Source organism: Sciurus vulgaris, assembly GCF_902686455.1.
Source record: "Sciurus vulgaris genome assembly, chromosome: 17".
NCBI lineage: Eukaryota > Metazoa > Chordata > Mammalia > Rodentia > Sciuridae > Sciurus > Sciurus vulgaris.
The window spans coordinates 44,119,977-44,143,781 of NC_136478.1; the positions used below are offsets into that span (position 1 = coordinate 44,119,977).

General features: G+C 49.8%; 4 protein-coding genes across 7 annotated transcripts; 3 read left to right on the forward strand and 1 right to left on the reverse strand.

Moving 5' to 3' along the window:
• The first annotated feature begins 14 nt into the window (after window positions 1-14).
• Window positions 15-1,280, forward strand: PSENEN (presenilin enhancer, gamma-secretase subunit). 4 transcript variants are annotated; one of them, XM_079118790.1, is made up of 4 exons: window positions 15-119; window positions 271-414; window positions 751-855; window positions 1,002-1,280. In XM_079118790.1, exons 2-4 carry the CDS (start codon window positions 354-356, stop codon window positions 1,139-1,141), a joined length of 306 nt encoding a protein of 101 aa, XP_078974916.1. In that variant the 5' UTR covers window positions 15-119; window positions 271-353; the 3' UTR covers window positions 1,142-1,280. The 4 variants fall into 4 exon arrangements, with proteins under 4 accessions (XP_078974916.1, XP_078974915.1, XP_078974917.1 ...); XM_079118789.1 differs by having other exon boundaries at window positions 30-141; XM_079118791.1 differs by having other exon boundaries at window positions 31-141; window positions 323-414.
• Window positions 1,281-1,936: 656 nt separating this feature from the next.
• On the forward strand, window positions 1,937-8,115 carry LIN37 (lin-37 DREAM MuvB core complex component). The gene is made up of 10 exons (XM_079118783.1): window positions 1,937-2,689; window positions 4,391-4,466; window positions 4,657-4,707; window positions 4,985-5,014; window positions 5,096-5,181; window positions 5,270-5,436; window positions 6,230-6,370; window positions 6,455-6,528; window positions 6,603-6,709; window positions 8,103-8,115. Exons 1-9 carry the CDS (start codon window positions 2,419-2,421, stop codon window positions 6,682-6,684), a joined length of 978 nt encoding a protein of 325 aa, XP_078974909.1. The 5' UTR covers window positions 1,937-2,418; the 3' UTR covers window positions 6,685-6,709; window positions 8,103-8,115.
• On the reverse strand, window positions 6,771-9,257 carry HSPB6 (heat shock protein family B (small) member 6). Its single transcript, XM_079118788.1, has 3 exons — window positions 8,922-9,257; window positions 7,879-8,001; window positions 6,771-7,780 (listed from the first exon to the last, which is right to left on the reverse strand). Exons 1-3 carry the CDS (start codon window positions 9,117-9,119, stop codon window positions 7,613-7,615), a joined length of 489 nt encoding a protein of 162 aa, XP_078974914.1. The 5' UTR covers window positions 9,120-9,257; the 3' UTR covers window positions 6,771-7,612.
• Window positions 9,258-10,062: 805 nt separating this feature from the next.
• PROSER3 (proline and serine rich 3) lies at window positions 10,063-23,740 on the forward strand. The gene is made up of 11 exons (XM_079118793.1): window positions 10,063-10,305; window positions 11,434-11,530; window positions 11,860-12,044; window positions 15,282-15,409; window positions 15,511-15,614; window positions 16,261-16,343; window positions 16,444-16,577; window positions 19,552-19,745; window positions 19,852-20,911; window positions 21,183-21,264; window positions 22,033-23,740. The coding sequence occupies exons 1-11, from the start codon at window positions 10,295-10,297 to the stop codon at window positions 22,232-22,234; spliced, it is 2,280 nt and encodes a 759-aa protein (XP_078974919.1). The 5' UTR covers window positions 10,063-10,294; the 3' UTR covers window positions 22,235-23,740.
• The last annotated feature ends 65 nt before the right edge of the window (window positions 23,741-23,805 follow it).

A 23,805-nucleotide genomic window follows, 5' to 3' on the forward strand; every position in this document is an offset into this window, starting at 1 on the left:
GCTCCCTGAATGCGCATGCGTACAGCGTTGCTTCGTCAAAAGAAAGGACTACAAACTCCAGAGAAACTTGCGGCATCTCGCGCAAACCTTCGTAGTTGAAAATACCAAAGGCATCCAAGGTAAAGGAAATAAACTCCACGGGTGAGTTTTGAGTCTTCGCGAATCCCAATAAATATAAAGAGCTTCTTTAATTCGTCCTGCTTGCTAATGGGAACTGTGTGCCCTTCCTTCATGAAACCCAGCTCTACATTTGTCTCTGATTTGTGATAGGGGCGTGGCTGTTGGTGATCTTCGCATCTGTTACTTGGGTCTTGTCCCACAGACCCTTGGGAGGACCCAGCTCTAGCGCAAGTATGAACTTGGAGCGGGTGTCCAATGAGGAGAAGTTGAACCTATGCCGGAAGTACTACTTGGGTAAGGGCCAATCCCCTAGGGTCTCAGGAGAAGAGAGGGGACTGAACTAGAGCGCTTGAGGGACGGAGGGCCTAGGGGCTTAGATTCGTGGGTCCCTAGAAAGCAGCTGGAGACTCCGAGTCCTGGATCTGAGGGAAGGGAGGACCAGGGTCCTGAGGAAGGAGGAAGTTGGGACCTCATCTAAGAAGTTGAAGAATTAGATTCCTGGATCCCAGGGTGGAGCTAGGATCCTTGAGCCCCCGCCAGCAGAGCTCTCCTGTTGAACCAGGTCTTCTGGGTGGGCATTAGTAGAGATCTTCATTGCCTCATAACCCAGTGTGGGTTTTTTCTTCCTAGGTGGGTTTGCGTTCCTGCCTTTTCTGTGGTTGGTCAACATCTTCTGGTTCTTCCGAGAGGCGTTCCTCGTCCCAGCCTACACAGAGCAGAGCCAAATCAAAGGCTGTGAGTCTAGGGCACAGAAGAAAGGGGCGGGGGCGGGGTGTGTGTAGAATTTGGGGGATCTGTGAAAGAGAAAAGAGAGAGACGGTCAGGGTGAGTCCAAAGAGCAGCTGGAAGCCAAACCTCCTCATTCCTGTTCCCCATTATAGATGTCTGGCGCTCAGCTGTGGGCTTCCTCTTCTGGGTGATTGTGCTCACCACCTGGATCACCATCTTCCAGATCTACCGGCCCCGCTGGGGTGCCCTTGGGGACTACCTCTCCTTTACTATACCCTTGGGCACCCCCTGACAACTTCTGCACAGACTGGGGACCTGCTTTCTCCCGGGATGGGCTCCTCTGCTTTAAGTTCACTCTCAAGCCCCAAAGACATGTGCCCATCACCTGTCATCTCTGCTGACATCTCCCAATAAATAACTCTAACTTTTGATATTGACTTCCTGAGATCTATTGGAAGTTGAAGTATAAAATGATCACTAACATTCAAAAACATTTATTGAGTGCTTACTTTGTACCAGGTTTAGTGCTTCACATAGTATATGCTTTTTCTTTTCCACTGAAAACTAATAACCCTTTGGAATAGTAACTTCCCTGCTCATGAACCCTATTTTACAGATGAGGAGCCAAGAAATGAATAACACTTCCACTTCTAGGAGCTCCTATCCTGTAGTGGTAGTTGTGAATTAAAAAACATGACTTATCTTGGCTTGGGATATGTCATAAGTAGTAGAGTACAAACCTAGAATGCACAGGGACCTGGTTTTGATTCTTGGCATCATAAAACAAAACAAAAAACATGAATTTCCTACTCTGGGCCCTAATATTCTCATTAGAATACATATTAGGATGCTGCCTCCTAGGAGTTTATCTGGTCCAAAACATGTGGTAGGTGGAAATTTTTCATTCCCTGAAGGAAGTGTTGTCTGCAGCAATAGAAGTATTCAGGAGCTTTCTCAGAAGCCATCCTCTACCTTCCTATTTAAAATTTTAATTCCTACCTTGCTCCCTATTACCATTTCAAGCTGTATTCTTTTTCTTACCATACGTTTGGAATGTTACCTGTTTACTGCCTATCTTCCATCCTCTAAAAGATAAGCTCCATTAGGGCAAGGATTTTTGTTCACTGCAGTGTCCCCAGTGACTAGATGAATGCCTGGCACACTAATAATCATTTGCTAAATGAATGAGACTACCTGAAATTAACACGTAGCTGGCACCTACGAGTGCTCCATAAGAGGGGAGCTGTCCTAATTTAAGACTAGACTTCCTTTTAGGAACCAGAGGGCCTCCTACGTTAGTTAAGTCCCGTAAATAGCTTAATCGGTGTTCCCCAAACCTAGCACTACAACTCCCCAAAAGCCTTGCGATGCAGACACTGGAGCTTTTGTTTCCCACCCCGCCCCGCGTGGCGCAGGCTGCGTTACAGACCTGGTCTCGGGAGCTAGGACTACACCTCCCAGGAAGCGCCCGGGGTTGTCGTTGGTTTGTTTCCGGAAACGGCGGCCCAAAAGGTGGGACTTAAGGCTGGGAGCCGCGGGGGGCAGCTGTCAATTGGCCATCGAACGAAAATGACGACTTCGCTGACTAATGGGAACAAGAGACTGTCGGAGAGGCCCGCCCACAGAAGGGGAAGAAGGGAGGCGGCGGCCGGGGCAGCAGTCGCGGCTGGACACTACTCAAGCCGGGGGGCCATCCGTTCCGGGAGCTTACCTTTGACCTCTCCCCGCTCGCCTCCTGCCTTGATTTGTGACAGTAGGCTCTTTTGGGTTCTTGTGACCCAGCTAGTCAGATCCCGACCCCAAACCATGTTCCCGGTGAAGGTGAAAGTGGAGAAATCAGGTGAGAACCGGGAGATTGGGGGCCTGAAGGGGAGCACTGTGCTTTTCAGGGTATTGGAGGTCTGCCAGACAGGATTACGCGAAAAGGCGGGCTAGGTGACTTGTGCTTGCAGCCCATCTGACAATCGCAATATCAGGCATCAATCATTTCCTCCCGGTCTGTGCTGACAGTAGCTTTGAGATTGAATGCTGGTTCAGTGGTGTGGTAGGACCCAGGGGTTCCCAGCCGGTAACTGAAAAGGGCCCATTTCTTGCCTCTACCTCAGTTTCTCCCATTCCAGCAGCAATCATGAGTTGCATTGTGCTGTGAGTCTGAAGAATAAGGACTCTTAACCCTACAATCACTATATTCCAATAGACCTAGGAATTAAGAGGTGCGTTGGATGGGGAAACAAGCTCAGAGGAAGTCATTTTGGGTTGGGGAATTCAAGACTGGCCTAGTAAGGCCAATGGGGAGGCACAGAATTCCCACAGAAATATAATTGTCAAATGATATGGTGTGTTATTAAAATAAGATGGAAACTGGGTGTGGTGGTGTGAACCTGTAGTTCCAGACACTGGGGAGGATAGTAGAATCACTTGAGCCCCCTGGGGGTTCAGGGCCTGCCCAGGCAACATAGCAAGACCCTACTTTTTATATCTTAAAAAAAAAAAAAAAAAAACAGGAGAATGAGATCAGGAGTGGGAGTGAGGCATGATGAGGCAGAATGCTCTGAAAATGATTCGTGAGAGAACTTCCAAACAAAGGAAATCGTTTTGAAAAGGCCCAGAAATGGAAGCCTTGCCTGGTGAGTTGAGGGAACAGCAGGGAGGCCAGCGCGGCTGGAGCAGAGTGAGGCAGAGAGTGAGGAGACGGAAGCAAAGAGGTGTTGGGGGTTGACAAATCTTGTGGGCCCAGGTCTTAGGCTTTTGCTTTGAGAGAAATAAGGATCCCAGGGAGGGTTTTTAATCCAAGTGGCTTAATAAAGGTCCTCCCAGTGCCAAAAAATATTCAGACCCCTCAGGAGTCTGAACACCAGTGATAGTAGTGGGTAGAGATAAACTTGTGAACTCCAGACTGGATCTGTTGTGATGTCCTGGAAGGTTCTAAGCTGGGGAAGATCAGGGTCATGTTTTTCTTTTTGTAAGTTCCCCTGGCCACCTTGTGGAGGGTGGATCAGGAGAGACTGAGGTTAGGAACCCAGGGAGAGGAAAAGACAGGACTAGGATGGGCGAGATAGGGAGGGTTAGGTGGGAGGATACTCAGGAGGCCAAGTGGTCAAGCCATGGGCTAGTGGACTAAGATGGGGGAGGGAGAGGGGTCCAAGTGAGACTAATGAAGGCACTGGGGGACAGTGGGGTCACCCTTCATGTGGGATCCAGGAAGAGAGGTAGGTTGAGAGAGACACTGAGGCCAGTGTGGGACCTAGCGCATAAAAAGCACAGGGGATGTCCAAGGGGAGGTGTCTAGGTTGTGGGATCTACAAGTTGGGGTTCAGGAGAGAAGCCAAGGCTGGGACAGATGCAGATATGATCCACAGCTCTTAGCTGTCCCAACCCCCATCTTCAACCTGTCTCTCCTTTAAGGGGTGTTGGGAATCCCTGTGTCTCCTAGTCTCTGCTTGCTGTACCCTTTTTGCATGTCTGGACCAGGCAATAAGATTGACCCTGATAGAGGATATACATACAGAGCTGACTCCTGCTTGGTACCCTTTGCCCCCAGAGTTGGAGATGGCCAAAGCTCGGAACCAACTGGATGCTGTTCTGCAGTGCCTGCTGGAGAAGAGTCACTTGGACAGGTTGGAACCTGGTCCAGGGTGGGATTATGGGACTGGAGCCCTGGCAAATTAAAACCCCTGATCCTGGGTGGATCTGGGTGGGACCCCAGAGGTCAATTTTGGGAGAAAGGTGTCTCTTGGGGAAGCCACTGGGTGCAGTCACACTCTGGGCCCTTGGAACCCTGAACCAATAGTTCTTTTCTGCTACTAGGGAACGTCTAGACGAGGAAGCCGGGAAAACTGCCTCAGATACCCACAACAAGTAAGCTGTTTTATAGCATCTGAATCTGAGAATGTGGGGGGTAACTCCCTCCCTCATCTAGGCCCTGTCCACTCTCCCCTGTGCTTTCTCCAGTACACTCCTGATCACACCATATATACAAAAACTATGACAGAAACAGTTTAGTTCCCCTCATGGTTGGCATCTAAAACCCCAGAGGTGGGACACAGGTTCAGGGGATCCCAGGGTGCCCTTTCTGGGGGTTGGCGCAGGCATTTGTTTGAAGGTCAGCCTGCTGATGCCCTGTCTTTCCCCACAGAGATTGCTCCATCGCAGCCACTGGCAAAAGGTAAGATGGCAGGGGCTCCAGCCAGCTGACATGAGGTTTCCAGCCCTCACCCGTGTCTTGACACTTCCCTTCCTCGTACAGGCCATCTGCCCGCTTCCCCCACCAGCGGAGGAAGAAGAGGAGGGAGATGGATGATGGGCTGGCTGAAGGAGGGCCTCAGCGATCCAGTGAGTAGGCAATCCCTAGAGGGTGGGTGGGCAGGGAGCCAGGGGCTACATAAGGATGCTCACTTACCTCCCACCCCCACCACCCCAGACACATATGTGATCAAGCTGTTTGACCGGAGTGTGGACTTGGCCCAGTTCAGTGAGAACACACCGCTGTACCCAATCTGCCGAGCCTGGATGCGCAACAGCCCCTCAGTGCGCGAGCGTGAACGCTCACCCAGCTCACCACTGCCCCCACTGCCCGAAGACGAGGAGGTGGGATGGGTGGTGGGCCCCAGCCCAGCAGCCAGGGAGGGCAGTGGGTAGACAGACTCAAGGGACTCTCCCCTTAAGCTAGTGGTTGCCAAGCACAGGTCCCTAAGTCTCCCAAATGAATGTTGAACCAGGTGAGGCGCACAGATGTATACGCTTAGGCTAGGGGCATGGACAGAGGCCTCTAGGGCAAACAGACATGGCCACATGGCCTTAGGGGAAAGGAAATGGGCTCCCTTGGGTAGAGACATGACCTCCAATATCAGGGTTTCCCAAGAGCTAAAGGGCTAAACAGGGATCCTTAGTACAGACAGGTGAGGCTACCAGGTATAGCCTGGGACCCTCTGGGATAGGGAGGGAGGGATAGATGGGGATCTTAGTCATCTGGCCCAAGAGGATAGACAGAAGTCCCCAGAACAGACACATGTGACCCTTTGAACTATTAAGATCAGAGAAGACATGGCTACCTGGCCATGGGGAATGGTGGAAGAGGTTCCCTAGGTGACACAGACATGATAACCCCCTCCAGGATGACAGGTATAGATGGGGTTTCCTGGGCTGGACAAGGGTAGACAATGGTTCTTAAACAGACAGAAGACAAGTGTCCCTGGAGCAGACAGAGCTGACCTCCAGGCTGTTTATGGTATCTGTCCTTCAGATATGACTCCTTCAAGTATAGATTTCCTTGCTAGCCCCTTATGTCTGCTGTCACTGGGAAAGGCAGGAAAGACAAAATGTGTATACTCAGCCCTTTGCTCTGACTCTTTGGGCCTGGTATGGGGTGTTGTGTCCCTAGGGTTCAGAAGTCACCAACAGCAAGAGTAGAGATGTGTATAAGCTGCCTCCACCTACAGCCCCTGGGCCACCTGGAGATGCCTGCAGGTCACGAATTCCATCCCCACTGCAGCCTGAGACTCAGGGCACGCCCGATGATGAGGTGGGTATAGGAGGCTGGCCTGAGGCTGTGGGTCATGGTGTGGGGCTCCAGTGTGTACCCATCCTGGTATCTCTGTCCACACAGCCCTCTGAGCCTGAACCTTCACCCTCCGCACTCATCTATCGTAACATGCAGCGCTGGAAACGCATCCGCCAGAGGTGAGGATCCAATAGCTGGCTTGTCCCCTGTGACCTCTTTTTCCATTTGCTGAATTCTCCCTCTATCTCACCAGGTGGAAGGAGGCATCTCATCGGAATCAGCTTCGTTACTCAGAAAGCATGAAGATCCTACGGGAGATGTATGATCGACAGTGACATTCCCAGTTCCCTCCAATAAATATCTTCCCTACACTAGCCTGTGCTCCAGCCCATTCTTCCCAGACTAGACATAAAGCAGTTGGCACTGCTGTAGTGCATTTATTGGGGAGTAAGCCTGGGAAAGAATGGAGCATGGGGTTACAGGGCATTCAGTGAGGGAGTAAGGTTGTAGGGAATTAGAGGCTGTTTGGTTGGGTCTTGGAGGATGAGAAGTGGGGAAGGTGGATTGGAAACCTGGGGGTTAGGACAAAGGGACTGGGGAGTTCTAGTTAACTGAGGAGTGGGTCTGGCACACCTTTATCTAGGGAGGTTGCAGGGGAAATCTACACAGTTTTGAGATTGGGGGTCCTAGTTGACCTGGGATAGGTGTCCCAAAGGTTGGGAATCAGAAAAGACTTCAAGAGTCTAGGTGCCTGGCCGAGGTTTCAAGTCAGAAAATGGGGTGGGGACAGTGGAGTGTCTGGTTGTAGGAAAAGGTTCCAGAGTATTGGGGCATAGGCCTGGACTGTCTGGGGTGGGAGGTTTGCAGTCTGGGGCGTTGGGGATGGGGTTATGCCTGACCAAGCAGGGTTGCCTACATCATAATCTGGTCTCAGCCAGGAAGGGATGGAAGTAGAGCCTGTGGATCAAGTTATCTCAGGAGTCAGCGAACTGCAAGAGGGAATCTTGAGGGGATATGAGACAAGAAAGTGGAGCCATTGCTGATGGAGTCTAGGCTGGGATCTGAAAGTTGGAACGGGGTGTCATTGGAAGGGTCGAGGCTATAAAGGTTGCGTCTAGGGTGGAGGGATCAGGACAGAATCCTGATTGGAAGGAGGGACTGTCTTGGCGCTCGGACATCTGGCTGGGCGGAGTCAGATCGGCTTTAAGAAAAGGAGCCTTAAGCGGCCCTCGCCAACCACGGGGTTCAGGCGTGCCTGGACCTCTATTTGGTGGCAGGCGGAGGCTGCAGCGGGGCCTGGGATGACGCAGGTGCAGCTTGGATGGACAGGACGCCCTCGGGGGACAGAGCCGAGGTCACGGCAGCAGGATCTACGCCCGGGGGCAAGCGGTAGCGGCGGTGGAACTCGCGCGCGATGAATCCGTGCTCGTCCTGTAGGGCAGAGAAGCTTCAGCTGACCCGCCCCTTCCCGCAGGCGTCCTACCCCTCGCGCTTGCGCACGCCTTCTGCTCCGCCCCGCCCGCGCTCACCGGGCGCTCTTCATGGCGTGCTTGCACCTCCACGTGTTCTCCCACCACCTTGACAGCAATTTCCTCAGGGGAGAAGTGCTTCACGTCCAGCAGCACCGAGAAATGACCGGGTTCTGTTGGCGCCTGTGCACAGCGGGCGGGACTGTTAATCAGGTGGGGCCGGGCTCCCCAGACCCGGTAACGCCCCACCCCACCCCCGTCGGTTCCAGAACTACTCTGGGGAGTCCCCTTCCCTACTTAGAGTCAGTGAGGACCTCTTAACCCACAATAACCAGTATCCTCCCATCCCCTCTAATCATTGGATTCCCCTCTCACACAGAGTGATGAGGTTCCCTTCTGCAAGGTCAGGGCCCAAAGCCATCCTAGGGTGAGAAAGCCTGCCTCTTCCCCCAGTGTCACAGACTCCATAGCCACCCTGCCCCCCCCCCCCATCGGCCCTAATTCCTCACCCCCGCCAGAAATTTCCAAGATGCCTCTAACCACAAGTCTCCAGAGTCCTCCTTTTAACCCTCCCACTCGGGTCACCGAACCTCCTGCGTCCTCAGCAGTTTCTGGTACCCTTTCCCGCTTCAGAGTGGCCAGGATACCCTTCATCAAGTCGCAGGATCCTTTCTCTCTTTACCTCTCCAGGAGACATCGGGGGAGCACACATAACCTCCAAACTCTCTTCCCCAAGACTAACAGGACATTACAACAATTCAAGAGTCACTGCCCTCCCTTTTCCCCGGCCAATTCCCTAGGTCACCAGCGGCCTTCAGAGTCATCAAGACTCCCTTCAGAGCGATCCAACTCTTCCACTTCCCTTAGAGCTATTGAGTCAGTCCCCCCCGCCCCCCACCACCACCCTTTCAGACCGATGGGGACCTCGGTCTCGTTTCAGCAACCTGGTCACTGAGATTCCATACTGAGGGAACTCTGGAAGCCCCTCTGTGGCCGCACTCTCCACTACGCTCAAAGTCAACGGACATTCTAGCACCCCCTTGGGGTGACCCAGACCTCTGGCTTTGAAAGTGGTCGAGTTGCCCCTCCCCCGTGCCTGGCACCTGGGCGGTGGGCAGCGCCACGCTTGGGGCTCGCAGGTAGTAGGGGGCGAGTGCGGCAGGACAGAGAGCAGCCAGCTCCGCCTCCAGCAGCCCCTCGCCGAAGCGCTGGTCAAAGAGGCGTCCCGGAGTGGAAATGCCCGGCAAAGGGGCCGAAGCGCGACGCAGCCAAGTCGGCTGCACAGGCACCGGAATCTCCATCCTGCTCCTCCACCGCCGCCCTGAGTCCGCAGTGCCCCTGCATACACAGCCACTGATTTATAGTGCGTCCTGTGCCGGCCCCTCCGCGGGCCTCTCGGGGACACTGGGACCGTGGCCAGATTCGGCCATTAAGATCCTTATTTAGAAACCCCAATAATGACTTGGCCATTTATTAATCGCCTGCTGGATGCTTGGAAAAGGACGCCAGGAAAACGTCATTAAATTCCTCAATATCCTGAAAGGGAAACTAAGGCTAAGAGGGCAGAGTCTTGAGGGTATGGAGAACACAATGTAGCAGTTGGGACCCAGAGCCGAGAAGTCCACCAAAGAGTTCTCAGTTCTCCTAAGCCACCACCGCTCCGTTGGCAGCTCTGAGGATGACGCAGATGGAGGTCTTAGGAACAGATTCCAGGAGAATGCAATAGCAGGGCCAGGCTGTCAGAAGGACACAAAACAGACCCTACCCCCATCTTCAGCACGGCCATGGGCCCAGCCCCCCCAGCAGGCCGGGCCTAATTCTGTGCCTCTGACTCAGCTTCGGGTACACAGAGGCCAGGGGCGTGAGCACTAACACTCCAGGCTGGCCCCCCAGGGGCCCCGCGGTGGGGCCCGAAATAGCTCATTTTGATCCCGCTACCTGGGCCAGGAGCCCGGGCCTGGCAACGGGTGCAACCAGCTGCTCCTGCAGCAAGAGGGAAGTTGTTAGGTGACCATCAGGGGGGCCTGATGGAAGAGATGAGCTTTAAAAAGGAGACCCGATTACTCCTTCAACGGGTAAAACAGGTTGGACTTAAGCCGGGAAGAACTTTCTGCTGCTACAAGAAGGGACGGTATGAAAGCAGGACCTCAAGAAAACGAGAATCCTTTAGATCACCGCCAATCTCAAGTCCATTCCATTGGTCGTCAGTCTCGCCAGTTATTGCTGCACGCTCCAGGTTCTCCAATCAAACACGCTCTCTCAAGCATGCCAGCGTTAAGTCAATGCAACACCTCCCACTGGCCACTTTCCCACTTTTATTTTCCTCTCTCTCATTGGTCGCCTTGGAGGCCCTCTCTTTCTGAAGGTACTTCCAGAGAGGGGCGGGGCTGATGGAGTATTGCTAAGCGACCATTGCGCGCTGGGTTTGTCGGGTGAAGAAGCGGAGCTGGCACAAGCGCCGGAGAGTAGCTGCGGAATGGATCGTGGGTGAGGTAGATCCTTCTTCCAGAGACCACAGAAGGTTTGGGAAGGACCAAGGGTGAGGGTAGCCCAAGTTTGCTAGCGTCCAGAGTGTCGGGCTCAACCACATTGAAACTACAACTTCCAAGATGCTCCACAGCCTTTGCCCCCCAACCCAGCTTTGGACTTAACCGTCTCGAGTATCCCAAAGCGCCTTCTGTTCTTTCTCGGGGTAACTATAAGGGATTCTTTTCCTTAAGAGTTTCTAAGGACACATGGATATTGACTTCCTTAATTTTGAAATTGCCCCTGGATACCCAAAGGTGTCGTCTTTGAACTTTCTTGTTTAGGCGGAGCCCAGTGGATCATGGGAATTGTAGTCCATTTCCTAGCGTTCCCCCAAGGGTTTATGGGAAATGTACGGGTTACGGTTTCGTCACGGTTTTTGGTTTTTGTTCGTTTTGGTTTATTCTTTCCCCGGTGCGGGGGAAACAACTCAGGTGTTTTACCTCCTGAGTTACATTCCCCGGTCTTTTTTTTTTTTTTTTTTTTTTTTTGAGACAGGGTTTTGCTAAGTTGCAGAGGCTGGCCTGGAACTTGCCGCCCTCCTGCCTGTGAGCACCACCGTGCCCAGCCTAATCACGGTTCTTAACCTGAGCTCTTCTTCAAAAATCACCTGGGAAATGTTTAAGGAGGATCACTATACACTGTATACTTGTATTGAATTATCACACTGTACCTCATAAATGTGTACATTTAGTGTGTGTCAAAAAAATTAAAACAGACAACAGTCCACATTTTGCCATTGGGCTGCAGTTTAAAAAACATTCACCCGGGACAGTGGGGAAAAGACAGGGATGCTTAGCCCCACTTTCTGATATTCTGATTCTGTTGGTCTGGGGTAGGAACAGCTTGTTTGTAATTTTAAACCACCTCCCACCAATGGATCCAGAGTTGAGAACCACCAGCTACTGGTTCCTGGGTTTTTCTATGACTCTCCAAGGGCTGGTGGGAATCATGCCTCCACTATCATTATCTTGAATGTGCATCAGTGCTTCATGGGAATTATAGTCCATCTCCAGGAATCCATGGGAATTGTCTGTTCTGCCCTCCTCTCACCATGTTCAGCCTTCCAATCTCATTCTTTCCTTGCAGCCTGTCAGTTTTCTCCATCCAAGAGAACGCCTTTGGAGATGCTCCCCTGGGTGGAAGCCACGATTGGTCATCCCAAAACCAGACCTGGCAACCCAAGGTGAGGACTGCCCACGGAGACTAGGACCTCTAGTCCCAAGGGAATGACCACTAGTGGAAAGGAAGCCTTATAATGAGAGATGGGGATGAGACATTAGGAGACAGTCCTTCCTTGACCCCCCACAGCCTTCCCTTGTCCGCCTCTTTGTTGCTTATGTGCCCCATGACTTCCCCCAATCACCTGAGGTTGCTAACAGTGGTAACATTGTGGGATATGCTTCCTCCCCTCTGAAGTAAGCCCTTACATGTGTCTTTGTTCCCTACAGGAACAACCCTTCAGACCTCACTTATTCTTTTTGTGTCCTCCCCTCCACCCCACCCTCATCATAGACTCTGAGCCCATCCAGGTCCCAGAAAACCAAGCTCCCACAAGCTCCCAAGGCTGCAGCCAACTCCCCTGAATTGTTCAAAGAGTCCTGGCCATCGAGTTCAGGAACCCCTTCCCCATCCATCACCACTGAGAGGGCCTCCCCACCACCTATCCTGATTGACAGTGGGGACTCTGTGGTAGCCAAGTAAGTACCAGAAACCCTGAAGGGAAAGGAGAGTTTGGGTCGGAGGGAGGGAGAAGGTAATAATCATCACAGACAGTCTGTTTATTCAGTGCTCTTAAAGGACCAGGCACTTGATGTGTGTTATGAAGGGCTCTGAAGTTCAGCTGTCTGGGTTCAAATTCCAGCTCTGTCATTTACTCTCTGTATGATCTTGGCCTCAGTTGTTTTTGGTGGGTTTTTTTTTTTTTTTTGGCGGTGCTGGGGATTGAGCCCAGGGCCTTGTGCTTGCAAGGCAGGTACTCTACCAACTGAGCTGTATCCCCAGCCCCTCAGTTGTTTTTAATCTTTAAATTGGGGGTATTAATAGCACATATCCTTAGGGCTATTTCAAGCTTTCAGTGAGTTACTGTATGAAATGAATGCTTGAATTTGTAGGGTACAGGATCAGCTGCTGTAATAAAGAGTCTAAATTAATTATGGCTTGAACAACTTTGCATTTATTTCTCCCTCATCTAATGGTCCAGGCAGAAGCAATGGGACTGCTATGGCAGCCTCTACTTGAGGTGTCACAGATCCAGGTTCCTTCTCTCTTACTGCTCTTCCATCCCTGGACTGCTGTTCTTTCCTTCATGGACCGAAATGGCTCCCAACTGAATCGACTTTCCAGAGTTGCATCTCTTCATTTCATGTTTGTCATTTAGTCATGGGGTCACAAGTCACATGGCAAATGTAGTCCTTAGGAGAGTAACTATGTGTCCAATAAAAAATTGCATGACTGGGCTCAGCATATTGTAATTCAGTGGTAGAGCTCTTTCCTGGCATGCAGGAGGCCCTGGGTTTGATTGCCAGCACTGCCAAATAAATATGTAGATAAAATAAAAATTAAAAACGTATTACCATATATGAAAGGAAAACAGTAATTGGAAGAAAACGACTTGATTTTGGTGGTTAGATAGAAAGCAGGGTTTTGTTGGTTCTGTTTTGGGGGTTTTGTGTGTGTGTGCTACTGGAGATTGAATCCAGGACCTCATGCATACAAGGCAAGTGCTCTGTCACTGAGATACACGCCTAACCCTTTTTATTTTATTTTGAGACATAGTTGCCTCAAACTTGGGATCCTTTGGCCAAGCCTCCCAAATAGCTGGGATTAAGGTGTGTGCCACCACCATGCCTGGCCAAAAGCAGGTTTTTATGCTGTTGTTTGTTTGTTTATACTGGGGATTGAACCCAAAAGCACTGTACCACTGAGCTACATCCGCAGCTCTTTTTATTTTTATTTTGAAACAGAGTCTCCCTAAATTGCTGAGTCTGGTCTCAAACTTGCAATTCTCCTGCCTCAGCCTCCCAAGTCACAGGCATGTGCCACATGCCTAGCAGTTACAACTTGATTTTATTATGAACCTAGCTTAATCTGAGTTTAAAAAAAATTTTTTTAGTTATACATGACAGTAGGATGTATTTTGACATATTGTACATAAATGGAGGGTAACTTCCCATTCTTGTGGTTGTGCATGATGTGGAGTTACGCTGGTCGTGTATTCATATATGAACATAGTAAAGTTATGTCTGATTCATTCTACTATCTTTCCCATTCCCATCCACTGTCCCTTCCCCCTACCCCCTATCCACTGATGAACCTCCACCCCGACCCCTACACATACCTATTGTTAGTCAGCATCCTCATATCAGAGAGAATATTCAGCCTTTGGTTTTGGGGGATTGACTTTTCTCATATCAAGGAGAACAGTGAGACTTTTTTTTTTTGGGATTGGCTTATTTCACTTAGTGTAATAGTCCCCAGTTCCATCAATTTACCAGCAAATATCATAATTTCATTCTTCTTTATGGCTGAGTAATATTCCATTGTGTATATGTACCCATATTTTCTTTATCTATTCATCTGTTGAAGGTCATCTAGGTTGGTTCCGTAGCTTAGCTATTGTGCATTGAGCTGCACATTGATGTGGCCATGTCACTATAGTATGCTGATTTTCAGTCATTTGGGTATATGCTGAGGAGTGGGATAACTGGGTCAAATGCTGGTTCCATTCCAAGTTTTCTGAGTCTCCATACTGCTTTCTAGAATGGTTGCACCAAATTTGCAGTCCCACCTGCAATGTATGAGTGTGCCTTTTTCCCCATATCCTTGCTACATTTACTGTTGCTTATATTCTGACTGGAGTGAGATGAAATCTCAGTGTAGTTTTAATTTGCGTTTCTCTAATTGCTAGTGATGTTGAACATTTTTTCATGTATTTGTTGATCTGTCATATTTCTTCTGTGAAGTGTCTGTTCAGTTCCTTTGCCTGTTTGTTGATTGGGTTATTATTATTATTTTTTTGTTGTTAATTTTTTTGAGTTCTTTATATGTCCTGGAGATTAATGCTCTATCTGATGTGCATGTGGCAAAGATTTTTCTCCCACTCTATAGGCTCTCTTTTCACATTCTTGATTGTTTTCTTTGCTGTGAAGAAACTTTTTAGTTTGATATCATCCCATTTATTGATTCTTGATTTTACTTTTTGCGTTTTAGGAGTCTTGTTGAGGAATTTGGTTCCTAAGCCAACATGATGGAGATTTGGGCCTACTTTTTCTTCTATTAGGTGCAGGGCCTGTGGTCTAATGCCTAGGTCCTTGATCCACTTTGAATTTTGTGCAGGGTGAGAGATAGAGGTCTAATTTCATTTTGTTGCATATGGATTTCCAGTTTTCCTAGCACCATTTGTTGAAGAGGCTATCTTTTCTCCAATGTGTGCTTATGGTGCCTTTGTCCAGTATGAAATACTTGTATTTTTGTGGGTTTTTCTCTGTGTCTGTTATTCTGTACCATTGGTCTTCATGTCTGATTTGGTGCCAATACCATACTGTTTTTGTTACTATAGCTCTATAGTGTAATTTAAGGTCTGGCATTGTGATGCTTCTGAAAGAAGTTATGTATTTATTTATTTTTTGTACTGGAGATTTAACCCAGTGGTGCTTAACCACTGAGATATATCCCCAGACCTTTTTATTTTTTATTTTGAGACAGGGTCTTGTTAAATTTATGAGACTGGCCTCGAACTTGCAATTCTCCTGCCTCAGCCTCTAAGTCACTGGGATTATAGGCATGTAAACTGGCAAAAGCAGTTATTTTTATCTGGGCTGCTGAACATAGCTTTCCATGGTGTTTGGTAAACATTGGCTATTGTGACTATTATTTTTACTATTGCTGTTTAATTCTTCTCACTTTCCCTGCCTCCCATCCCCTAATGCTTACAGGTATATAAACAGGTTCCGCCAAGCTCAGCCCACAAGCCGAGAGGAACGCCAGCCTGCAGGCCCAACCCCAGAAGACTTTTGGTGGCTGCGGCCAGAGTCTCCAGATCTCAGCAATCAATGTGCAATAGGTACCTCCTTGGGCCCATCCATGCCCAGCCTAAAATTTTCTTGATGGATGCCCCCCAACTACCACTCCTTGTGGCCCCTTAACTCAGTTAAGGTTTCTCAGCAGGAGCCAGTGAATGGAAAGAAAAACCCAAGACTGCAATTCCAGCTCCCACCAAGGTGGCCAGCACATCCCAGGTTGTGGCTCCACTTCAGGAAATAAAGCAGGTGGCATCCTCATTCATTCCCTCTTCTGTGTGCTGGGACTGACAGACGAGTCCTGAGATAGAATTAAGGACAAGCCCTAACTCAAGAAAGCTTCAGCATTAAAAGGAGGATTTTTTTTTTTTTTTTTTTTTTGCTAAATGTAATTACAAACTTCAAAGTAGATGCTTTCAGATATGGCCAGACCAAGGTGTTTGGGACAATATTGGGACTCAGCTCTCTTGGTTCTGTGTTCCTCTTTTTTGGGTTCGGTCTCAGGCAGACTTTCCCCTTACTGTAGCCAACATGACCCCCAGCAGGTTAGGCGTCCATGGTACTAACTCAGCTTTTCTAATGGAAAGTGGGAGCTTTTCCAGTAGCTCCATTCCAAACACCAGGACTCACTCTTACTCACTCATCCTAAGTCAGTCACTGTGAACCAGAGGATAGGATGCTTTAGTCAGGCTTCCTCAGGAAGGTTGGTGCAGTCCTTCAACAACAGTGACTAGCCAATGAAGGGTGTGGATCCAAAGAGGAAAACTGAGTCTACATTCCCTGAGGAAATTATAAGCTGCCATGTGAGGCACCAGTACTTCAGGCCTCTGTCCAGAGCCACTCTCCCAACAGCCTTTGGGGTGGGGAGTGGCCTCTGACTCCTCTCATCCCACAGAGACTCAACTCTTGGAACTCATCGATGCTGGACCTGGAGACCCTAAGCCTACAGAGCAGAGCCTCCAAGCTGCTCAAACGCAGGTGCCTCCCCTTCCTCCTCCTCCTCCCCACTGCTGCAGCCGCAGCCCAGCCCACTGCCTCGGAGACGTCCATTGCCTCACTTCTGCCTTCCCTTTTGCAGCAAGGCCTCCATCTCCTCCTCCTCTCTCAGCCCCAGTGATGCCAGCACTTCTTCCTTCCCAGTCAGCTCAGATGGCCTCTCTCCCTTTTCTATGACCTTCACCCCTGCCACCAGCAAAGACTGTGGAGCACCTGGTAAGTGGTGAGAGGCAAGGATTGAGGGCAGCCTGGCTTCTAGTCCCATCTCTGCTGCTGACCAGCTGTGTGACTTTGTCTTCTCCGGGCCTTGTTTCCCCAACTCTAAAACAGTAACAACAATTAGATCCCTCGCCTGCCGGTATTGTGAGGATGAAATGAGCTCATGAATACACGGGAGGCCCTTAGCACAAGTTGTCAAGGGAAGCTGTCATAGCTGGGTGCCATGGTGCACATCTGTAATCCCAGCAATTTGGGAGGCTAAAGCAAGAGACTTGCATGTCCAAGGCCAGCCTGGCAACTTAGTGAGACTCTGTCTCAAAATTTTTAAAGGGCTGAGGATGTAACTCAATGGTAAAGCACCCTGGGTTCTATCCTTAGTACCAAAAACAAAACAAAACAGGAGTTGTCATTGAGTACGAGAGACCTGACGTTCTTTCTTTAGTTCTGAACACAAGCTCCAGTATCAGAAGGCTTTTTGCAGATTTGGTGCCACATTGATTTGACAGCAAAATCTGACCTAGGAGGCTGTTTGTAGTCTGTATTGATCTCATTTGGAGTTAATACACATAATTCTTGGTATGTGTATGTTACATTGAACCATATGGAATTTTTGTTTTTATAAGTAAAAAATAGGTAAATATTGGCAATCATGTGGCTCATTCTATTTCTTTTCTGGGGGGTCGGGTACAGAGATTTAACCCGGGATACTTTACCACTGAGCTACATCTCCAGCCCCTTCTTAATTCTTTTTATTTTGAGACAGGGTCTTGCTAAGTTACTTAGGTCCTCACTGAGTTGCTGGGGCTAGCCTCAAACTCAGTTCTCCTGCCTCAGCCTCCCAAGTCATGCTACAGTGCCTGACTTGCTCCACTATGTTTCAGTGTGTTTGAGTCAGACGTATTGCCTCAGACCCATGTCTATGCTGGATATATCATGCGATTTGGCTAAAATATGCAAACTCTTGAACTCTGGATCAATTTCAGAGATGAGATGATGGACCTAGGTTACTATTACTGCTGTACCAGTTGTTACTGCCACTCTGTGCCTAGGTCCTGGGCTTCAGATGCTATCCTGGTCTCACAGGGCTCCCCTGAGTGGGGACAAGCAAGCATAAGTTAACAGAGGCGTTCCTGCATGTTGCTTGATCCTGCCCAAGGACTCACTGTCTAGTTCTTCACTCTTTCTAAGCTTCATCTTTTATTTGTCTCTCCCTCCTGAGCCTCAGTTTTCTAATTTGTAAAATGGGGATAAAACTCTACTTCATAGGCTGTTTTGCAGTTTAATTTATTCATTGAGTCCTACCATGTATGAGGCCCTGTGAACAGGATTGAGGATTCCACAATCAACCATGAGTACATGGTCCCCCCTTCAGAGTCTTCACAGCATAGTGGATATGGGGCAGAGAATTGCCACATAACCCTCCCATATATATGTAAAACATGCAGAAATGAAGGATATGCAGGAGAGTATTGTGGAACTGGGAAGTCAGGGAGGGCTTCCAGAAGGTGCTAGCAAAGCAGAAACAAATGAGGAATAGGATGAACAAGAGCCTTCTAGCATATACAGCAGATTGAAGTGGGAGGGATCAGGGTACAGACAATAGACCAGGAAAGGTAAGAGCCAGTATCAGACTAGCATGGCACAGGAGGGAGTGATTGGCAGGGGACCTGTACATGGGGCCATGGAGGCATGGTGAGGCATTTGGTTGTGATGTCATCAGGACTGGGGAGCCTCAGGAGAGGATGAACTTTCTTGGGCGTTAACAGACTTCCTCTGGCTTCTATCTGCATCCAGTGAGAAAAGCTGCTGGTTTGAAGTGGGCCAGAACCTGAAGAGCAGAGCGGAGGGAAGTGGCCAGGTTTAAAAGTAGAATCGTGGATATAATGGGGGTGATCTGGGGTGGGTCCTGCTTCTCTGTGCAGTATCACAGAACATGGTTGCTCTGCTGATCATGACCAATGAAATGATGCCCAAGGTGGTGGAAATGATGTCTGTTTGTCCCAGTGGAACAAAATAGCCCCTGACCCTCTCCTTAATCATTACCATTTCCCTAGCACAGAGTTGGGGACTGGGGCAGGGCACAATGAACAGTTCTTTTTGCATCACGTTTCAAATATTGATTGTGCTGGGTTCTATTCCTCACAATGGAGCAATGGTAACAGAGAGGACAGACAGGATATGCTATCCTGGCATATCTGGCATTGTGGAAGGAGAGACAAACCATAATAAAGCCAGGAATTACAATATTTAGTTATTAGTTTTAGAAGATGGTAAGTGAAAGAACAGAAATGAAACAGGGCAGAGGACAGGGAACAGTAGGGCTGGTGGTGGTGCAGTCTTGAACAGGATAGTTGGGGAAGGCCTCATTAGGGTAACATTTGGGCAAGATCTGAAGCAGGTAAAGAAGTGAAGCGTGTGATCCATGAGGAAGATCAGTTCAGACAAAGGGAACTACCAGCACACAATGGCCTTCACCTTTGACCAGGAGGGAGGTAAGGCCAGGGGAGTGTGCATAACCAGGACTGCCCTGGAAGCTCAGGTGTTCACAGTCTCCCTCTGGCTGTGACTAGGGCACAGATTGGGAGGACAAGAGAACAGGGAGCCCAGGTAGGCTGCTGCTTTGATGGACCGGGTGGGGTGAGTGGGGCTGGACCTGGGTGAGGGCATTGGAAGGAGGGGCAGATGCAGGGGAATCTGTCCTGTAACCCCTACTTCCAGACATGTGCATGGCACATAGTAAAAGCTTAGTAAATATACATTTGATGAATGAAGAACTGAAAGATGACAGATTGCTCTCTCCTCTGACCTCCCCCGCTCCCCACTTCCCACTCCAGAGAGGAGTTGGGCATTCCTGAACGGCCTGTCTAAGCAATCTTCTGGCGCAGCGGAAGAGTGCGTGCATAGGCTATTGTTCAGTGACTGATCACCTAACTGCTACCTCATCCCTCTTCCCCCTCCATTCCTCTCACAGCAACCCCAGTACCAGCCCAGACCCCCACCCCTGCTCCAGCCCCAGCCCTGGCCCCAGCCTCCTCCCAAGAACCCCTTCGGCCAGAAGAGGACATTTTATACCAGTGGCGGCAGCGGCGGAAGCTTGAACAGGCTAGAGGAGGTGAGGGTGATGGAACCTGGGTGCTGCCCCGGACCCCAGCCCTCAACACTCGGGTGAGTTGGAGAAGGGTGGGGAGCTTGAGGGGAGTTGAAGGAAGGGGGAGTCGGGAATGTAGGACCCTCTACCCTCTTCCTCATCCCTCTTCCTATTTGTCTACAGCCTTTTCCTACCCCTGCAGAGACTCCTGGTTCCCTGAGGACCCAGCCTAACTGTGTCCCAGTGTGGGGCAGTGTGGCCCAGCCTGGTCCCCATGAGGCCTTGTATGTGGAGAGGCCTCCTATACCCCCAGGACCCTCTCCACACATCATCTGGGCCCCCAGCCCTCATGGATTCTTTTGGGCTCCACAGTCCAGTCCCTGGGTACCTCTTGCGACTGTTCCTCCCACGGTGCTTGCTTCCACACAAGCTCCCCTGGCCTCTACCCTAGCTACCCCCGTTCCCACCCCGGCACCTGCGGCCTCCATCCCAGTGCCCTCTGCCTCCACCCTGGCTCCCCTGACCCCTACACTAGCCACCCCCATTCCCACCCTAGCACCCATGGCCTCCACCCCAGTACCCGCGGCCTCCATCCCAGAGCCCGCGGCCTCCACCCTGTCTCCCCAGGCCTCCACTCTCACGACCCCCACTACCCTTCAGGGCCCGGGCCCGCCTTTCCCTGAACCAAGCAGCCCTGCCCAGCCAGGGAAGCCGGGCCCCAAGCCTCGGAGGTCCAGAGCTTTGCACCCAGAGACTGCTGGTGAGGAGCCTGACCTGCAGCTCAGGGGCGCCTTGGGCCAGGTGGTGACAGCACGACTGTTCCCTGACTGCCTGGAGGACACGCCCCCTCGCCTTGAGGGCCCGCCTCCAGCGGTAGCAGGATCTGGAAAAGTCAAAGCCACATACCGGCAAACCCAGGTTTCGCCCCCTTGCCCTGAGGTCACACCCCCTCCAATGGACACGTACTGTAGGTCTAGGGCCCAGTCTCGCAAAGCCAAGGCCAGGCCCGCCCCAGCCGGGTCGGTGCTTCAGAAAGTTAAAGCCACTCCCTCAGCTGAAGGCGGATGTCCACAGCCCAAGGCCCCACCGCCTCCAACCGAGGAGGTGTCCACACTCGCCAATGCTCCGCCACCCGACTTAAGGGCTGGGCCTCTTGAGGCCGTGGCCACGCCCCCGCCGGCGGGTCAGCAGCCCTCTGAGGACTTGCTCTCCCAGGCCTCCCGACTTCTGGAGGCTGCGGAAGGTGAGCGCTTGCCCGGCCCGCTGGGATCCTGGCTCCCCTGGCCTCTACCCTAGCTACCCCCGTTCCCACCCCGGCACCTGCGGCCTCCATCCCAGTGCCCTCGGCCTCCACCCTGGCTCCCCTGACCCCTACACTAGCCACCCCCATTCCCACCCTAGCACCCATGGCCTCCACCCCAGTACCCGCGGCCTCCATCCCAGAGCCTGGCGTTGGTTAAGTCTCCTAAGATTCCAGTGCCCTGGAACTCAACCTTTACCCACCCATTCCCCAGACTCCGACGGCAGCGAGTTTCAGGATGACCCGGTGCTGCGGGTGCTAAGAGCTCAGAGGGCAGAGCTGCTGCTGCGGAAAAGGTAACCCTCGGTCGCCAGGATCTATGACACTGAACCCCTAAATCCTCTTGAGACCCCAGTTGGGTACCCCCACTCCTAATCCACATTTCCAGAACCCCATCCACAATCCCAGACCTGATCCTGAGCAGCCTCTACTCTGCTTTTCTCCAGGAAAGTGGATGCCCAATTGTTGAAAGCGATGATGGAGGATGGGAGAGCAGTGACTGAGATCAGGGGTCTCTGATGCCCTCATGGCTGTGGCATGCCCGGTTCCTGGGAATGTTTCTGTGCAAGGGCAGAGGATACCTAGCTATTGTAGCAGTGTCCTGCATGAGAAGGCTGTGTACAAGAGCCCTATCAGTTCTAACCTTGATCTCAGGCACACAGCTCCTGGGAAGGAAGGAATCCTTATGCTAGACAACCACAGTGTTTCACCAGCTCTGCTCCAGTTCCTGCCGGCCTTTCAATAACTTTAAACAATGGACTTTCTTGAGAGCTCCACAAAACTCCTAACATTGCACTTTGCAACTCTGGATTACAACTGTGGAAAAGCTACATAGATGTTCTAGTTTCTGTAACTTTCCTGAATACAAAGAATAATGGTTGCATAGTCTTTAACCTGATAATGAGACGAATGTAAATAAAGATTGGCATAACTCTTTAGACCTGCATCTCCATCAGAGAGCAGAGCTCCACCTGATCCCAGCTTAATCTTCAAGATATGTGTCTGTGAATCTTTATTTTCCCATTCCCCTTCGCCCCTTGCCAAACCCAAGAGTTTGGTCACGCTGGATGGGACACCCAATTATCCAACCTGCTGGACCACAGTGAAGACCCAGGATCTTGGTTCCCTCCAGCCAGGTCACCCCCCACGTCACCAGGAAGGCGGCTATGGAGGGGAGAAGTCTCTCTTGAAGCTAGACAACTTTCAATTGTATATGATCTGTTTTTCCCAATGAATTTTTTTTTCCAGGTTACTCTTTGTCTCTAAGAAATGGATTATCGTAGAAAGGCCAGGGGTTGTGCCAATTTAAGAAAATGTCTCTTCCTCGCAATTCTGACCACTGAAGCAAAATTTATTTTCTGGTTTCATCTGGTCTGGGGAGCCTAAACAAGTCTGAGACCTAATTTATCTGACTTCAAGTCAGAAATGGGTCCTTCTGTCACAGATGGGCAAAGGGACTGTCCTCTAGGTATGAAGCTAACTAGGATCATCCAAGTGTTGACCAATAGTGGAAATCCTGCTTGTGTCAGCCACGCAGTTTGGTGCAGCTGATCTCTCCCTCTTGAAACACTTCTTACTCTGCTTCCAGAACCTCTCTCATTACCTTGACTCTTCATTGCCCCATGTGTCAACTTTGGTGTTTCCCATGGCCCTGGCTTTGACTTCTCTATCTATACTGTCTCCCAAGTGCTCTGGTCTAACCTAATGTCTATAAACTCCATCTGATAGTCCCTAAATTTCTATCTCTAATCTAATGTTGAGTTCCTGCGTCTTGTTGCCTACTCAACATCTCCACCCAAAGGTCTAAGAGACTGCTCAAATTCCGTAGATCCTCAGATTCCTAAGCTCCCAACTTTCCCCTTAAACTTGCTCCTCCCTCATTTTCCTTAGCTCCATTCTTCTAGTTGACAAGCTAAAGCCTTATAATTGTTCTTGACTCTCCTTTCCCTCCCACCCACAATCAGCAAATCCTGTCATTTCTACCTTTAAAATTGTCCAAAACCCTCTCCTCCTTCCACTACCCTCACCTCAATCTAGGCTCTCACCAACTCCTACCTGGACTGCTGAAAACTTATTATTAAACGTGTCTGTGCATTTTTTCTTTTGTACCAGGAATTGAACCCAGGGTCACTTAACCACTGAGCAACATTCCCAGCCCTTTTTATTTTTTATTTTGAGACGTGGTCTTGCTAAGTCCTTAGGGCCTTGCTTAAGTTGCTGAGGTTGGTCTCAAACTTGTGATCCTCCTGTCTTAGCCTCCTGAACTGGATTCTATCATCTTGGCCTGTGCCAAGAGGTAGTCAATGTTTCTTCCCTTTGAATCAGCCTCTCCACACATAGAATACAGAGGAAGGGGTACAGCTTTACTTCCCAACCTCAGAAAAGATGATATCGTCCACTTGATTTGCTTTTGCTCCTTCTCTGATACTTGTTTTAGAGACCTTAAAAAAAAAAAAAAAAAAAAAAACAAAACTGATTGGCCATGAGGGGATGGATTACACACTTATCAAACTCAAATTTGTGAATTTCATTGTACATACAGGTTTACTGCAAAAGAAAAAATACAGTTTGGACTCTAAAGATGCATGCTTAAATATTTAGGGGACAGTAAATTAATACATGCAATTTATTTTAAAATGCATCCAAAGATCAATTGAATTGATGGATGAATAAAGTAACAGATATGAGACAAGACAAATGAAATGTTAATGGCAAGATCTAACTGGATATGTCGGTGTCCTCTAAAATTTTTCAACTTACTATAAGAAACTTTTCTTAATAAAATGATGGAGAATATATGATCAGGATTGTTTTGATACCTGTTTGTAAAAATAAAG

Coding starts and splice junctions, on each gene's coding strand:
- PSENEN (XM_079118790.1), top strand. CDS start 354: ATGAACTTGGAGCGGGTGTCCAATGAGGAGAAGTTGAACCTATGCCGG. Junction 415..750: donor ATGCCGGAAGTACTACTTGG/GTAAGGGCCAAT, acceptor TTTTCTTCCTAG/GTGGGTTTGCGTTCCTGCCT. Junction 856..1,001: donor GCAGAGCCAAATCAAAGGCT/GTGAGTCTAGGG, acceptor TCCCCATTATAG/ATGTCTGGCGCTCAGCTGTG.
- LIN37 (XM_079118783.1), top strand. CDS start 2,419: ATGACGACTTCGCTGACTAATGGGAACAAGAGACTGTCGGAGAGGCCC. Junction 4,708..4,984: donor GCCTCAGATACCCACAACAA/GTAAGCTGTTTT, acceptor CTTTCCCCACAG/AGATTGCTCCATCGCAGCCA. Junction 5,437..6,229: donor CACTGCCCGAAGACGAGGAG/GTGGGATGGGTG, acceptor TTGTGTCCCTAG/GGTTCAGAAGTCACCAACAG.
- HSPB6 (XM_079118788.1), bottom strand. CDS start 9,119: ATGGAGATTCCGGTGCCTGTGCAGCCGACTTGGCTGCGTCGCGCTTCG. Junction 8,002..8,921: donor TGGCGCTGCCCACCGCCCAG/GTGCCAGGCACG, acceptor CGCTGTGCACAG/GCGCCAACAGAACCCGGTCA. Junction 7,781..7,878: donor CACGCCATGAAGAGCGCCCG/GTGAGCGCGGGC, acceptor TCTGCCCTACAG/GACGAGCACGGATTCATCGC.
- PROSER3 (XM_079118793.1), top strand. Junction 12,045..15,281: donor GGGGACTCTGTGGTAGCCAA/GTAAGTACCAGA, acceptor TAATGCTTACAG/GTATATAAACAGGTTCCGCC. Junction 21,265..22,032: donor GAGCTGCTGCTGCGGAAAAG/GTAACCCTCGGT, acceptor GTTTGGTCACGC/TGGATGGGACACCCAATTAT.